The sequence below is a fragment of the Scylla paramamosain genome, chromosome 10 (assembly GCF_035594125.1).
Source record: "Scylla paramamosain isolate STU-SP2022 chromosome 10, ASM3559412v1, whole genome shotgun sequence".
NCBI classification, from domain to species: Eukaryota; Metazoa; Arthropoda; class Malacostraca; order Decapoda; family Portunidae; genus Scylla; species Scylla paramamosain.
Window position 1 is genome coordinate 5,075,001 of NC_087160.1, and position 17,500 is coordinate 5,092,500.

Genomic DNA, 17,500 nt, shown 5'->3' on the forward strand with positions numbered 1-17,500 from the left:
ATATTAGTTATTTATGGTCCTAACAAATCTACTGGCATATGTTCTCTCTCTCTCTCTCTCTCTCTCTCTCTCTCTCTCTCTCTCTCTCTCTCTCTCTCTCTCTCTCTCTCTCTCTCTCTCTCTCTCTCTGTCTGTCTCTCACCAGTCACCCAGGACAAGGGGCATCCACCTCAACATTGCTCCTCGTAATTCACCGTCAGTACATGTCATTACTCCCCCCGTCGCCTGCTCTTCCCTGCCAGTCCCTCCCACCCACACTTTACACTCCCAGCATGCAAGGCGTCATCCACCCCGGCCGTCACCCCGCCAGGCAAGCACCGCCGCCTCAACTAACTACACACCCAAAGATTCAAGTCATTACAATAACTCAACTCTAAGGTTTATTCTGTCCCCCTCCCACCCCCACCCCCACCAGTTCTCTCCCTTTCTCCCTTTACTCAATTTTCTTTTTCTCTCTTTCTTTCTCACTGGTGGCAATTCACGGCAGTCAGGATGAAATGCGATCTAAAAACGTATAAGGTTGCTGACCAAGAGCATTTCTGGGGAGACATCTTCGCTTTCACCTTTTTACTCCTCTTCCTGTGTGTGTGTGTGTGTGTGTGTGTGTGTGTGTGTGCTAGTTACCGCATGTCATTCTCTCTCTCTCTCTCTCTCTCTTTGTTAAGGTGACACTCTCATTGCATTCCGTGTTAGTGAGTTTGTTTTTTTCTTTTCATTTATTTTCCTGGTTGCAGTGAACGTTTGTGATCCCCGCCTATGTGTTTTCTTTCCTGGCGCGACGAACAGTTAGTATTCTTGTTAAGTTGTGCATTATTATTATTATTATTATCATTATTATTATTATTATTATTATTATTATTATTATTATTATTATTATTTATTTTTATTCTTTTTAAGGTGAACGTGTATCCAGTTGTTAGATGTAAGTGTGTATGAATGTACGTGTTTGTATTTCCTTTTTATACATCCGTTAATTATTCACGTATTTAATTTCTCAGTAATGATAACAAAGAATAATAAAGACAAGAGACTCACTAACTCATTGTTATCTCTTTTTCATGAACTCATTAATTATATACACTTTTTTCTTCTTTGCTAATTGCATAACTAAACAAAAAAAGATGTGTTAACTCTGCAATCTCATTTTCTTCAACTGATTAATTACGTATTCACTTTTTTTTAATTAGTAATGATAAGGAACTCTAAGTCTGTGTTACTTTGTTTCCTTCAACCGCACACCACATCAATCCTTTGCAACAGTACTGGATCATCTCTTACTCCAAACAGGTTCTCGAGTTTATGAGCATCATTAGCATTCCTCCTCCATAAAAATCGCCACCAGTGCGTAGGTTGTAATTGTCTACGTACACTTCACAGCCCTTGACCTCACTCCATAAATTATAAAAGAGTCACTGCTCTCCTTTCCCCTTCATCCTGACGCAACCACCTTCATCCCGCGTCCCAGCTAATTTCCATGACTTGATTAAGATGATCTGCGGATGTTTCTTGCTGTCGAGAGGAGCACAAGGCCAAGACAGTATTTCTCTAATCTTTCTCTCTCTCTTTTTCTTTCCTTTCTTTCTTTTTTTTTTCCATCTGACCTTTGTCTTGGGTTTTTGTTATTCCGCTCTTTGTATCTTGTTATCTTTCGAGTTCATCTCCACAACTTTTTATTCGTGAAAGGGCGCGGATGGGGGAAGGTTATTTCACTTTTTTTTTTTTGATCATTGTGTTTTCGATCAGTGCTTGGGGTGTGTTGCGTGGCGGACGGATCCTTATGTTATTTCAACTGGCAAAGATGTGAGGGAATGCACGTGATGTTTGTGTACAGACGCCTTATCTCCGCTGCCTCTCTGCATGTTATGGGTGAATGCACGAGAAGTACGTACATGTTTGTGGACCTTTTTTTATCACGGTTACCTTTCTTACTTTAATGCTTTGTCACTTCAAGCTTATTCAAAAAATGGAAGGGCATGAAAAAGAAAAAAAAAAAAAAGATCCATGAAAGAGATGCAGAAACGAACGAAAGGAACAACTAAAAGACAGATGGAAGGGAATGAAAGTCGACGAACTAAAAATGAATACAGAAATTAAAAAAAAAAGGAAACTATGAAAAAAAGACAGATCTCTAAAAAAAAAACGAAACATGACAAACTAAAACAAATAGCAAAACAAAATGGAATTAAAGAAACGTGACAAACTGAAAAACCCCGAAAAAAAAAATTACCTTGCGAAATCGGTGACACAAAAACGGATGAAGAAATAGATGAAAAGTTAACTTATGAAAGAGAATATGGAGTCTAAACTCTTCCCCTCCCCCCCGCTAGCCATACGTGAGGCAAGGTATAGAAGGTCACGGGGAGAGATGGAGGAAAGGTGGAGAGGGCAAGGCACGGGGAGAAGAGAGGAGAGGAGAGAGGATGGAAAGAAAGATGAGGAAGAAGGAAAAGAAGAACTTTAGGCCGTGCTGGAATGAGTTAATCATTTCCTGGTGTGTGTGTGTGTGTGTGTGTGTGTGTGTGTGTGTGTGTGTGTGTGTGTGTGTGTGTGTGTGTGTGTGTGTGTGTGTGTGTGTGTGTGTGTGTGAGGAGGCAACAGGAAGCAGCAATGGAGGGAGTGTGTGCTGTTGCTGAGGTTAAACACACACACACACACACACACACACACACACACACACACACACACACACACACACACACACACACACACACACACACACACACACACACTTTTCCTGTAGGCTCACCAACAAATATTTGCGAGCAGCCACCCAGTGAAAGGAGGCGTGGAGATGCTCCTATTGTGAGAGACGCAGGAGGGAGAGGGAGAGAGGGAGAGGGAAGTGTCGGGGTGGAGGGGGAGAGCACCAAAACAAAGGCACGTCGGGGCTGCTCCTTAAGAAACAAAAGGGCGCCGCATACATAATGACGGGCAAGTAATGGTAACAAAAGAGCATCTCTAGCGCAACTGTGGCGATAGGTGGTGACGGAACGCTGACACACACACACACACACGCACACACAAGGAGGAGTATTACAAGTTTCCTGCATATACACTAGTCTCAACTTTCCCTGCTCTCTTCTCTCCCTCCCTCCCTGCCTCCCTCCAGTCAGGCATAGCATACAGCTGCGTCTCTCCGCGCCGGTCACCGCCTCGCCCTACCATTATACAGCCACTTTGTGAACTGATACTGCGGTGGAAAGGAAGGAAAGAAAGCTGTTGTTATGGTACACCTCATCCGAAAGTGTGTGTGTGTGTGTGTGTGTGTGTGTGTGTGTGTGTGTGTGTGTGTGTGTGTGTGTGTGTGTGTGTGTGTGTGTGTGTGTGTGTGTGTGTCGGGGCCGCCGCTGTATCAATGGCCTCCGTTGCTCAAGTTACACTCATGTTTTCACCCACTCAGCTCATCCTCGCGGGCAATGACCTCACTCACTCACTCCCTCCTTTCTTACTTTATTCCTTCATACCGTGTGGGGGGGAGGGGGGGTACAGACACCTTGGGGACACTGTGGACAGAATCTTAGGGACACTCTGTGAAAAGTTAAGAACCCTCAGGACAATATACATCAGGGACAAGTATTGACACCCTGAGAATACCTTTGAGGCAGTAGTGACACCCTGAGGACACCCCAAGGAGAGTATATACACCCTTGGGATTAGCTCCTCCACACCCTAGCTGTCACATAACACCTTCATTTGAGCACCACTTAACGGGAGCTCTACATATCACGTGAGTCACCACAAATAAACAAACAACGCCCCAACACTCCCATAACTAACTGTATAGATTGACAGAAACTTATGATCCGTATCCGCATCCGTTGGTTTGCATTCCGGCACGCCCTTCGCCTTGCCAGCGCTACCGCACAGCTTCTCGGGCCAACGGCGGCGGCGGCGGCGGTGATGGCGGCAGCAGTAGATAGATCACCACAGTTACTTGAGCCACCCGTTGCCCTCGGTCACCCTCGCCTGGCCCTGCTAATAGTTCCTAGGGGTGGCGGAGGGGCGCGGTGGGGCGGGTGACTGTTGAAGACGACTCCCGCCCCTCCCAGTCACGGCCTCCAAAGGGTTTGTTTATGCATCGCGTCTTTCCTCTCTCGCTACCTTTCTGTCACGCTCCTGTGTGTGTGTGTGTGTGTGTGTGTGTGTGTGTGTGTGTGTGTGTGTGTGTGTGTGTGTGTGTGTGTGTGTGTGTGTGTGTGTGTGTGTGTGTGTGTGTGTGGCTCATCTTCGTCAGCCTCAGCCGAGCGTCGCATCGCCGCCGCCTCCCTCATGCCGCACACACGCCGGATGTAGCGGCAGCCAGCGCCAGACTTTCCTTTTTATATTGACAGCTGCTGTGTTCCTCCTCCTCCTGCTCCTCCTCTTCCTCCTCTTTCATATCCTACTCTTCCTCTTCCTTCTCCTCCCCTTCCCCTGCCCTCCCTATCCGTTCAACCTGCCACTTTTTGCGTCATCATTCCGCTCTGCTCGCCTCCTAACCACGCCAGCTCCTCGCCCCCGGGACACCTCACCAGGCAGGCACTCACCCACACACTGAGGCTGACGTCGTTTTCACCAGCCATGCTCATCCGTTCCTCTCTATTTCCATCTTGAGAAAAAAAAGCTTATTCGTTTATTCCCACTCAAGGTCTTCCAGTAATTCTTTCCTCTGTCCTACCACCCTGTCTCATTTTACCTTCTATCCCTCCGTTAACTTACAAAATCGACCTATAACAGTTTCGTATTCCTTCCTATGCACCTCCACTGTCGCCATGTTAATATTCCACAGCGCACTCTTCCTCGCACTCACTGGTTTGGGTGTATGAATGAATAATTTTTACGACAAGGCGAAGAGTGAATTCTATGGATCACTCTCTGTGGTTGCATCTAAATTTCCAAGCGTTCTTTATGTTATTCTGAATACAATGGTGAGAGAGAGAGAGAGAGAGAGAGAGAGAGAGAGAGAGTGAGAGAGAGAGAGAGAGAGAGAGAGAGAGAGAGAGAGAGAGAGAGAGAGAGAGAGAGAGAGAGAGAGTATATGTTTAGGAATAAAAAGTGAGGTATATTATAACGCCATAAAGGAAGGAGCCATGATGCACGGAAAGGGAGAGCAAGGGAGAGGAGGAGGAGGAGGAGGAGGAGGAGGAGGAGGAGGAGGAGGAGGAGGAGGAGGAGGAGGAAGGGACACACCAACCCTCCATTCGCCTTCCCCTTCCTTACCCGGGCAAACAGGAAGTGTAGCCGCCCTCCTCTTCCACCTCCTTTCCCCACGTCCTCCTCCCCACCTCCTCCCCACGTCCTTCCCTTCCCTTCACATCCCCTCACTTTCACTCTCTTCAAATTGCTTCATCCTTATCTTTTTTACCCGTATAATAAATGCATCCGCTTACGTTATTGTGTATTTATTGGAGATTGAGCCTTCCTTGAGTTTCTCCTGTACAGTTATAGTGTGTGTGTGTGTGTGTGTGTGTGGATACCTCACTACATTTCCTATTTTGAATTTTCTGAACATCATTTATCTTTGGTTCCGCAACTAAATTCACGTTCTTTACCATATTATCCATAAAAACCCTCAAAACTCGACTGCATTTATCCCCTTGTTGTATCCCTGTCTTCTCTGTATCCACACTCTCACCTTCTCCGCCATCCCAACCCAACTCACCCCAACACATTACATTACACTCTGCCCTCTCCTCAACCTCACGTAAATAGAACTTCCTTCTCCTCCTGCTCCTCCTCCTCCTCCTGCTTCACCTCACCCTCCACTCGCCTTCCTCATTCCTTCCATGCCTCTTACGCTGGGAAAGACAAACTCCTCAGGCACTCTGCTACTTCCCCACGTCTCTTCCCCACGGCCGCCACCTACAAGCGTCTCGACCCTCACCCTCAACCTGCCTCACTCCCATCCCTCTCCCACTCCCCCTGCTTCCTCCCTCATCATCCCGTGTGAAAACTAACACCCCATAAACAATCGGAGGCTCGTGAAATTGCTCAAGGAGAATGAACGTGTGAGAGTAACAGGATAGTGCCTATGCTTCGCTGTTCCTGCTGCTATTCTTAGGAAGCAGAGTGTTGGGGCGGTGTGGGAGTGCGTGCAGGGTCTAACTGTGCTGGCAGGAAACGGGTAAAAATGTAATTGCGAAGAAGCGTCCGTGCGTTTGAAGTGTATGAGTTTAAGTGTATATATTTTCTAAGCTTTCCGCTAATTTGCTCTTGAGTGTTTCGACGTGTCTTGGATTTGTGGGAGGATGTTGCATTGTGTGAGAAGACTGTGGTGAATTGGTATTTATGTTTATCTATCACTGGCTGTATGTAGACCGTGTGTTACTGTTTGTGCTTGATGGGGATGGGTGTATTAAGACACGCCCATGACACACACACACACACACGAGGTCTGGTGAGTCCCCGAACCGTGTGTGTGTGTGTGTGTGTGTGTGTGTGTGTGTAAAGGACAGCAAATGAATCACCCAGCTCTAATCGATGCGTCTGGTTGTCATGAGGCCTTACTTTTTATAGACTTTAGGCCTACGTGCGTACATCACCCGGAGACTTACCATACTTAACATACAAGGACAACATGCACAAAAAGAGAGAGGTTAACACTCACCACTGAGATGTAACATAATGCTAAGAGAAGACTAACGCCGGGCGGCTTCATCTTCGCTGTAAAGACACAAAATAACACACATTAGCACCAAAACATTAAACACACAAACACATACACACACACAGACACACAGTCAGCACATCAGTAAAATTATACACATCACCATTAACTTATTACCTCATTATAACGGTAAGAAAAGTCACATCACCACACTACAAACTTCCCGTGTGACACAGACTACACAAATTCACACGATTATACGACAAAACACGATGGATTTCCCTTGCACTGGCCTTACGAATACGCTGTGACCTGGAGTGTATGGGAGGGAACACTGAAGGGGCGTCTGGGTAAAAGGGAGACAAGGGGCGTGAATGGGTGTGGTGGGTGTGATGGGTGGGCGTGTGCCAAACATATCCGACCAAAAAAACAAGGTAGGTGAGTACAGACAGGTGGAAAAATCAAATGTGTGTGTGTATGTGTGTGTGTGTGTGTGTGTGGGCGGGGCGGTAAAGGGGCGGCTCAGGGCGGGGCGCGCTGCTCAAGGATGCGTGTGGGCGGCGGGCGTGGCAGCCTCCCTACTTCGACCCTTACTTATACCCACGCCCGCCTCACCCAACACCCCACATGTCCAAACACAGTGACACGCACCCACGCCAACCCACGCCCGCCCCTAGTAAATGTCAGCCAGCCACTCAGCCAGTCAACCGGCCCGCGCCTGCCCCCACTTGCTTCCCTCACACACACACACACACACACACACACACACACACACACACACACACACACACACACACACACATACTCTCTTTTGCATTAATGTCACTTCACCCACACTCATCCACACCAGTTTTCATTCGCTCCATTTCCCTGTCACCCACATTCATATTCACACCCACACCCATCAACACCCACACACACACACACACACACACACACACACACACACACACACACACACACTCACTCAGGCCAGTTTAGTTCACCAAGACTCCCACACCAGCACCTACCCACACCCACACATCCACACACACCCACATTCAACCTATTAATCCCCATCACATAAATCTGGCTACCCACATTCACACCCACACTCACGACCCACGCACACAACCCTAACAGTCTTCATCACTTAAATCCACACAGTTTCCTGGTTACCCACACCCACAAACACACATACGGTCACGCCCACACGCGCCAAAAGAAACGAGTATTTACGGAGGCAGTTTTCCCTTGAGTGGGTGGGTAGACCTAGACATGGGTAAGGAGGAGGAAGGGAGGGGGGAGGTATATGATCACTACCTGGCCAGAGTGTCCCCAGGTAGGCCCCTAATTACACACCTGAGCACGTGGAGACAATGGAGAGGAGAGGTTAACAAGTGTTCTTCCCCTCGCGGTCAACTTACGTGAATAACCAAGTCTATTTATAAAAACCTGCCTGGCGAGGAGCTTGAGTGTAATGACCGGACGTGCTTAAAACAGTGACAACAAGTGAGTGAGTTTCGTGTAACCTGAGATGGTGGTGTGGGTGTGACAGGGGAGAGGGGAGAGAGGATGGGGGGATGAGGGAGTGCCAAATATGCTGCCTGCTAGATAGATATGAATTTTTTTTATTGACTCCTTGGTTGAATTAGTAGGTTCAGTCATGGAAACACTCTTGGAAACACCAGTAATAACGATAATATTCAAGACCACAAACATAAGCCCGTTTTTCATTGATATTTTCCCTCTAAACCATCACGGACGTGCGCAAAGCAGTGACGACAAGCGATGGTATGAGTGTGAGGTGTGAGGGGCGACGGGGTGCGAGGGTGTTGGGGGTGCCAAGTGCGATGCCTACTCCCTCTCTCCCTCCCTCAAGGTTGGTGACGGTGGCCTTCTGTTACGCTCTGAATGTGAATAACGCAGTCTCCAAGAAGCGAATGGGTACTGAGGACATTTCTGGTCCGGTACTAATGCTGAGGCTGAGTTTGGTGAGCTGGTGTGGTTTGCAAGGTGACCAGCTGCTAGGATGGTGAGCTACTGGAACTTGCAGAATAAAGGCTGTCGGGAATGTTTAGGGCCGCTGGAATGGTGGAGTTTGTGAATCAGTGAGCTGCAAGGATGGTCAATTACTGGTACTGGCAGATTGGTTGGGCTTGTGATATGATAAGCTGTCGGAATGGAAAAATGGAGAGGCTGTCGAGGTTGCTGGAATATCAGAGCTTTTTTCAGTAAGGTTTCCAGAGCTCTTGAGGCTGTTGGGATGATGGTGAGGCTGTCTAGTAGTGGGATCTTCTAGTAGGGTTCTTCTGGTAGGGAGTTGTAGAATTCTCGAGGCTGTCGGGATGGTTGTAGGGCCTGTCTAGTCAATGAGGCTGACGGGATGGCTTGGAACTAGAATCTGGTAAGTTGAAGGGACTGAAGACCTGACTGGACATTTCGTAGGACTGTCGAAGTGAGGTTTCCAGGGGCTGTCGTGGCTATCAGGACCGTGGGGCTAGTGGGGCTGTCTAGTTGGTGGGGCTGTCAAGATAATAGGGCGCGTCTTGAGAGTTGCTGGCACTGAAGACCCGACATATTGTGGGTCTGACTAACTTTCTCGGCCGGTGGACAGGGCACGGAGCTGTCAGGGCTGGGCGATCTTTCCAGACGAGTGAAACTGGCCTTGTGTCTCCGGTAATGCGACACTGCCTCGCCCTGCCTCGTTTTTCTTGTTCCTCGCGATGGGTATGGAGAGAAAATGGACTTGTTGGAATCGATACACCTCCGTCCGCCTTTCCTTTATGATTTTATGTGTTAATCGGGCACAACAACAGCAACAACAACAACAATGAAAACAACAACGACGACAACAGCAACAACAACAATGAGGTCAACTATTCTTTCATTTCTTCGTTTGATATCAAGTTTTTGTGATAGGGTTAAGCCAGAGAGAGAGAGAGAGAGAGAGAGAGAGAGAGAGAGAGAGAAGAGAGAGGAGAGAGAGAGAGAGAGAGAGAGAGAGAGAGAGAGAGAGAGAGAGAGAGAGAGAGAGAGAGAGAGAGGAAACCTTTACCTAACACGGAAAACAGACATTTCTAGCAATACTAAATCATTAACCTAAAAGTTAAAAAAAAAAGTTGTACGTGTGTATGTGTGTGTGTGTGTGTGTTGTTAGTGCCAGTGTGTTAGTGGGGGAAGTTGGGGAAGCGGCCCTGTCCAAGCAGTGCTGCCAACCTAAGGAACGTCGCAGGGGGTGAAAGGAGAGAGAGGGGGAGGGGAAGAGTGGTAAAGGGAGAGAGGGGAAGAGGGGGGGAGAGGGGGAGAGCTGGCACGACTGCGGGCTAGCTGCACCTCAAGGCTGTACGTGCTCCCCTCCTCCTCTCCCTTACTCTCCCCTCCCTCCTCCCCGGCACTCCCCCCCTTCCTTCCCCTCGCTCCCTCCCTCCCCAGCCTCCCCTCAGGTAACCAACCATACCATTTCACGTAAGGTATAAAGACGAAAAATTCAAGTAAAAAATAAAATACGTGATATTCTCTCTCTCTCTCTCTCTCTCTCTCTCTCTCTCTCTCTCTCTCTCTCTCTCTCTCTCTCTCTCTCTCTCTCTCTCTCTCTCTCTCTCTCTCTCTCTCGTAACCAAGGGGACTACACCTACACACACACACACACACACAAACACACAGACTACCAATTCAGTTCCGAGCTTGTCAACCCGGAACTCAATATGCTAAGTTAGGAATCCACCTTTACTGACTGATAGATAGAGGGGAGGGGAGGGGAGGGAATGGATGGGGGAGGGTAGGATAGGATTTAAGGGAGGGGAGAATGGAAGGGGAAGAGAGAGGGATGGAGGGGATAGAAGGGAAGGCAAAGGGAGAGTGAAGTGAATGAAAGAACGAAATAGAGGAACGAAGAAGGATGATAGGGATAGAAGGAAAGGAGAAAATGGGGAGTGGAGTGAGAAGGAGAGATGGAGGAAGACAAAAGAAGGTAAGGGAAGAAAAAGAGAGAGAGAATGATTGGGAGAGAATGGGAAGGGAAGAGAAGGGAAGAGAAAGGAGAAGAAAGAATGAAGGGACGGGAAGGGAAATGACGGAAAAGGAAGAGAAAGGGGGGATGAAAGTAAAGGAGAGAGAGAGAGAAAGTAGTGAAGGAAAGCGAGGAGAAGGGAAGATAAAACGAGACGAATAATAATGAGAGAGGAAGGAGGGAAGGAATATAAAAGAAAAAAGAGAAGGAAAGTGAAGGAAAATGAAGGCAAGGCAAGGAAGATGAGAGAGAGAAGGGAAGGAAGGATGGGATGGTAGGAATGAAGGGCGAAGGAAGAAGCGAAGGACGAACACTGCGTATGGAAGAAGGAATGTACTTGTAGAATGTGACGAGAGAGAGAGAGAGAGAGAGAGAGAGAGAGAGAGAGAGAGAGAGAGAGAGAGAGAGAGAGAGAGAGAGAGAGAGAGAGAGAGAGAGTGAGTGGGGACAGAACTGACGGACTGACTGACTGATTGATAGACTGCCTGACTAACGGCGCCACAACATTGAGGTCATATGGTGCAGAAGGAACGAGGAGGAGAATGTGAAGAGAAAAAGAGAACAAAAGAAGGAAAGGAGAGGAATAAAAGGAGAGAGAGAAAAAAAAAACGATGGTAGACAAGATCCGTGGTTATGTAATGTAGATAAGTATGGGAGGAGGGAGGGAAGGGAGGGAAGGAGGGGAGGGAAGGACGGAGGAAGGAAGGGAGGGGATAGAGGAAATGAGGAGGAAAAATATGCTAACTAAGAAGGTCACTTTTTTTGCCCCAATTATCTGAATGTTTTTTTTTTTTTTGTTTCTTTTATATGTGGTGCGCTTAATGTTAGCGGTCAGAGAGAGAGAGAGAGAGAGAGAGAGAGAGAGAGAGAGAGAGAGAGAGAGAGAGAGAGAGAGAGAGAGAGAGAGAGAGAGAGAGGAGAGGAGAGGAGAGGAGAGGAGAGGAGAGGAGAGGAGAGGAGAGGAGAGGAGAGGAGAGGAGAGGAGAGGAGGAGAGGAGAGGAGAGGAGGAGGAGGGGGAAGAGGAGAATGGATGGATTGAGGGCACGTGAGATACAGAAGATAAAGGAGGTGTGAAGTGAGATGAAAAAGGCGACAAGAACAGGAGGATGAAAGGAAGTGAAAGGGAGGTGAAGGCTGGGGAAAAGGAGAGGAGGATTTGGAGGACAAGGAGGAGGAAGAGGAGGAGGAGGAGGAGGAGGAGGAGGAGGAGGAGGAGGAGGACGAAAGGGAAGAGGGGGACGAAAGGAAGATGAAGAAGATTAAAAAGAGAAAAGGGAGAAAGACGAAGAAGAGGGAGGGAAGTAAAGCGAAGATGAGAAGGAAAAAAAGAGGAAGAAGAGGAGGGAGAGAAAGATGATGAAGATGAAGAATAGGAAGAAGACAAAAGACGATGAACAGAAGGAGAAAGACGAAGAGAAAAAAGAAGGAAGATAACTAAGAGGAGGAAGAAAATGGGGATGAAGAAAAGGAAGAAGGAAGATAAAGAAGAGGAGAAAAAAATGGGGAAGAAGAAGAAGAAGAAGAAGAGGAAGAGACGATTCAAGAGGCGCTAGCGTGGAAAATAAAGCGACAGGTGCTGAAGATACGTGAGGAAACAGGAGAGAGACGTGGCGGTGGAGTGGAGTGGACAGCGGGAGGTAAGTGTGGGCGGCAGTGTGGGTGGAAGAGGTGGAAAGGGAGGATGGGAGGGGCGTGGTGTGATGGAGGGAGGAAGAGAAAGGGGAGGAGGAGGAGGAGGAGGAGGAGGAGGAGGAGGAGGGAAGGGGAAAGTGTTAAAGCTGCCTCGGGGATGGAAAGCAAAACAAGCAAACAACTTTATGAAGGTAATCTTGTGTGTGTGTGTGTGTGTGTGTGTGTGTGTGTGTGTGTGTGTGTGTGTGTGTCTATAAATAACGCTTACATTTTCCTGCCATGTTTCTTTATCGCTTGCTTTCCCATTTTCTCCTTCAATATTTTCTTACAATAAGCAAAACCACACCTTGTTTTCTTTTCTTTTACTTCGAACGGACGTATGATGTTTTCTCTCTCTCTCTCTCTCTCTCTCTCTCTCTCTCTCTCTCTCTCTCTCTCTCTCTCTCTCTCTCTCTCTCTCTGACCCAAGATAACCTTCACCTGGCCTGGAGCTGAGGGATGCAGGCAAGGAGGCAGGTGGACAGGTGAGGCAGACAGGGAGAAGAGAGAGAGAGAGAGAGAGAGAGAGAGAGAGAGAGAGAGAGAGAGAGAGAGAGAGAGAGAGAGAGAGAGAGAGAGAGAGAGAGAGAGAGAGAGAGAGAGAGAGAGAGAAGCAGGCAGGTGAGGAGGGAGTCAAGACCTTGGGGAAGAACAGGTTACTCGCTTATTCCTTATTGCTGTGTTTTGGCGAGGCTGAGCTGACAAGATTTACCACCAGATAATTAGCATGTCAACTTCTCTCTCTTAGCTTGTTTATGTATCCCTCACCTATCCCCCTCTCTCTCTCTCTCTCTCTCTCTCTCTCTCTCTCTCTCTCTCTCTCTCTCTGTTCTCGTGGGGGAGGGGTCAGGTGGGGAAAGTTCAGGTCACGCAGTTGGGGGCGTTGACCACACCCACTATAGACGGGGTCACGGGGCCACACGCAGCTGTAGTGTTGTGGGGACGGAGACATGGGGACAGAGAGAGAGAGAGAGAGAGAGAGAGAGAGAGAGAGAGAGAGAGAGAGAGAGAGAGGAAATCCCAGCTATATTTTTTTTCACTCCTTATATATAAAGTTGGCCAGAATTGAGATCAGCTAGTTCTCTCTCTCTCTCTCTCTCTCTCTCTCTCTCTCTCTCTCTCTCTCTCTCTCTCTCTCTCTCTCTCTCTCTCTCTCTCTCTCTCTCTCTCTCTCTCTCTCTCCATTTACACAGGGGAGTTACATATGCCTACAAAAAATAACAGTTGCAGGTGCAGAAGGGCGGGGCTTTTACCCTCCTCCACCTCCTCTTTTTCTTATTCTACTCCTTTCTTCCTCTTCATATTCCTCCTCCTTTTCTTTTCTCATTCGTTGTTATTTTCCTATTTTTCTTCGCCTTCGTGTTCATTCATTATCATTTTACCCCATTTCGTTCGTTTTCTTTCATTCACCTCCTCCTCCTCCTCCTCCTCCTCCTACTCTTCCTCTCCCTTTTTCTAATTCTTCCTTTTTCTCCGTACCTAATTATCACATCCTCGCCTTTCTTATCGTTTCTTTTTTACTTATTCCTACTTATCTCTCGTTTAGCCTCATTCATCTCTTCTTTCTCCTCCTTTCCCTAACCTCTCTCTCTCTCTCTCTCTCTCTCTCTCTCTCTCTCTCTCTCTCTCTCTCTCATGGTAATTATGGTGCGTCACTCAGGTGTAATTATTGTCGCAAGGAGAGAAAGGCGCCGTCTGATTTGGGGACACGAGAGAGAGAGAGAGAGAGAGAGAGAGAGAGAGAGAGAGAGAGAGAGAGAGAGAGAGAGAGAGAGAGAGAGAGAGAGAGAGAGAGAGAGAGAGAGAGAGAGAGAAAATGAAGAAAGGAAGGAAATGAAAGGAAGAAAGAAAGGAAGGAAAAATAGAAAGAGAAAGGGAAAGATATAAACAATTAAAGAAAGGAAGAAAACAACGAATGAGAGAGAAAGCGAGAGATAAGCAAAAAGATAAACAAGAAGACGAATAAATAGGGAAACAAAATAAAACAGACAGATACGTACAGATGAAAAACAGACAGACAGACGGACAAACAGACAGACAGACAGACAGACAGACAGACAGACAGACAGACACACTGACCCACGCCCCGGAAATGAAGTAGCACAAGACAGGAAGTAAATTAAGTTTGGTTCCTTTTGTCCTTTCTTTTCCTTTCCTTCCTCTCTCTCCCTCCTCCCTCTTCCTGTCATTTCTCCCTCACACGCTCCTTTATTCATTCTTTTCTTATTCCCTCCCTTTTTTAACACTTTCATTCTCTTCCTTTCTCCTCAATCATTTAGCGTTATTTCTATCCTCACCTCTCTCTCTCTCTCTCTCTCTCTCTCTCTCTCTCTCTCTCTCTCTCTCTCTCTCTCTCTCTCAGGTGAAAGTAAGCCTCACTGTGGGTATGGGAGTGGGTGTGAGGGCGTGGGCGGCGTGTGGTGTGTGTGCGCGCGTGTGTGTGTGTGTGTGTGAGCGCGCGGCCATGTCCTCCCTCCTCGCGCCTTTTCCTGGTGCTCTTTGTCTCGAAAACTAAAATGGAACGCTGAAGGTGATGAGTGACGCGCCTTGTCTTTGTCCTCTCACTCTCACTCTCACTCTCTCACTCTCTCACACCACTCTTACTTGCCTTTCATCACCGCGTCTACCTTAAGTGACTGACGGTCTTTTTTTTTTTTTCTCTCTCTCTCTCTCTCCCTCCCGTCACTCCCATCCGATCACTCCCAATGCTGCCGACTTTTCTCTATGTCCCGTTTTCTATGGTGATTCTGGCAAGGTCTCAGTAATTCTCGTCCCTTTGCGACATACAACACTCACTTCACGCACCACAGTTTGTCCGCCAGCTCCCTTATCTTGCTCCTGCCTCCCTTTATCCTACCTACATGATCCCACACGCCCACGCCCACGGCTCAGCTTACCTCGCCACCCACGCAGCTGTTCCGTCACACTAGTCCTACACACACACACACGCGAACTGAAGGAGAACTTGGAAGAGTTTAAAGATGGAGACAAGATCACACAAGTCTAGTTCAGGTTCTGTACACAATAGCTTGATAAATGCTGATAAATACACGCCGTTAAATCCCTCCAGCTTCTACTTCTAAAGGCCCGTTGCACATCCCACCTCAGTAGCAGTAACACACAAACACATACCTCAACACATACAAGCAGAAGCTCACCCCCGCACACACACACTTACACACACATACAATCACCAGTCCAGACATGCGCACCGACCAGTACCAGCAGCACCATGACCCAAACGGTACGACCCCGCCACGACCCCCTGACGACTCTGGCATTACCGAGAGTGACCTCTGCCCTCTAGCCGCTGACTCAGACCCACTCAGACCCACAGACACATCTAAAGGAACAATACCTCCACGATGCCTCCGACACCTGCTGCCTCGCCTCCACCACACCGGCGCTCTATACCTCCTTTCGCTATCCACGTCCTCCCTCGGCCTATGAAACGAGAGAACTGACAGGGCCATAAGAGATTCCAGGAGTTTACGAGTTTGCCAGCCGTTTCTCATGCCCGCCGGGTTACCTAAGTATAGCGAAGGCGTGGCCGTGAGACAGGTCGGCCGTCAGACTCCCTGGCGCCCGCTACCTCGCACAGACCTGCCGCAGCCTTAGTAACTTGTCGCCTACGCCCTCACTCCAGGGTCGCCTCTGCCTCACCCCGCCCACACCACACCTCCGCGGGGACAGGGATTGGGGTGTGGGGTGCAGGAGGGATGAGGGGAAAAAATGGATTCGCTGTACTGAAAGGTGGGAATTAGGAGGAGGAGGAGGAGGAGGAGGAGGAGGAGGAGGAGGAGGAGGAGGAGGAGGAGGAGGAGGAGGAGGGGGAGGGGGAAATTTGAGACGAGGGAAAATTTATGCGGCTGTCTACTTGTCCGTTTGTCTTTGCGACTCTCTCTCTCTCTCTCTCTCTCTCTCTCTCTCTCTCTCTCTCTCTCTCTCTCTCTCTCTCTCTCTCTCTCTCTCTCTCTCTCAAAAATCCCTTCCATCGGGTATTCTTGTCTCCTTCACATCCTCCTCTGTTTTTTCCTCTGTCCCTCTTTTTCCCTTCCTTTCCTCTTTCCCCTCCTTGTTTCCACCACCCTCCTCCCTTCTCCCTCTCTTTGCCTTTCCTCTCCTTGTTTCCACCCACCTTTTCCCCACCCCTCTCTCTGTCTTACCCTTTTTTCTCTACTTCTCTCTCTCTCTTTCTTCTAACACTTTCTCTCCTTCCCTTGTTTCTCCCTCCCTTCTCCTCTCTCTTTCTTTGCCTTTCCTCTCCCGCCCTTCTCCCCATCTCTCTCTGTCTTACTCTTTTTCTCCCTAATCCTCTCTTTCGCCTTCTCTCTCTTTCTTCTCTCACTTTCTCTCATTCCTCTTACTTTCTACTGTCTCTTCAATGCCCGTCCTATTTCAGAGGTTCTCAAGGACACTGCCGGCGCCACTGTCCCGCCCGTCCATCCAAATATGTAACACTCGGGCGTGGTTTGTTACTGCAGGGACAATGGAGTGTTGGGTGGGGTGTTGGAGGTGGTGTTGTGGAGTGCTGTTGGTGGGTGTGGGATTGGGGTGTTGTGGGATTGGGGTTTGTTGGTGTGTGGGTGTGCTGTGGGGTTGTATTGAAGTGTGTTGCAAGACTGTGTTGATGAGTGTTGCGTTGTGGCCTAAGGCTGTGTTGCGGATTGACTTTTGAGTGTTGCATGGGGTGGTTTGTTGCGTTAAGGAGTTGTGTTAATGTGTGTTGTATATTTGCGTTGCTGTATACCCTAGTGTGATGTATGGCAAATTTTCTGCTACATGGCTTCACTGTGTTGCGTAATTACCACATAACATATCGTGTGTTACTGCTGTGTTGAGTGACGCAGCAAAGAGAAATGGAATTGCATGATGGAGTCGTGCTGTTCAGTGAAGTTATGCTGTGTGACTCAGATGCGCATGACAAACTGCATTGTATTAGCGTAATGGGGCACGAATATAATGTACAGTGAGATATTGTCACGTAAAAATGAATGTTGAGATAGTACAGAACGGAGACAGTGAGGCAGGTAAAGGAGAAGAGTACAGGAGACGGGAGACAGGTAGAGGAGGGGGGCAAGTGAGAGGCGACGGGTAGACCGGGGGAGTGGAGAATGGCGGCTAGGGGTGTTGGGGTGGATGGAAGGGAGGGAGCGGGGGAGAGGGAACGGGGGAGGCAGAGGAAGGTAATGAACGAGAGCGAGGCAACACGAGACACAGGATCATTAAGACGAAAGACAAAGAGACATTA

The 17,500-nt window shown here is 48.3% G+C and overlaps 1 protein-coding gene across 1 annotated transcript in view; it reads right to left on the reverse strand.

The window, feature by feature from the left end:
- LOC135104137 (uncharacterized) overlaps positions 1 to 17,500 on the reverse strand; it is a 234,452-nt gene that overhangs the window by 206,057 nt on the left and 10,895 nt on the right. Inside the window, exon 2 of the mRNA XM_064011167.1 lies at positions 6,587 to 6,642. Within this exon, the coding sequence (XP_063867237.1) occupies positions 6,587 to 6,642 (56 nt within the window). The remainder of the gene's footprint in view (positions 1 to 6,586; positions 6,643 to 17,500) is intronic.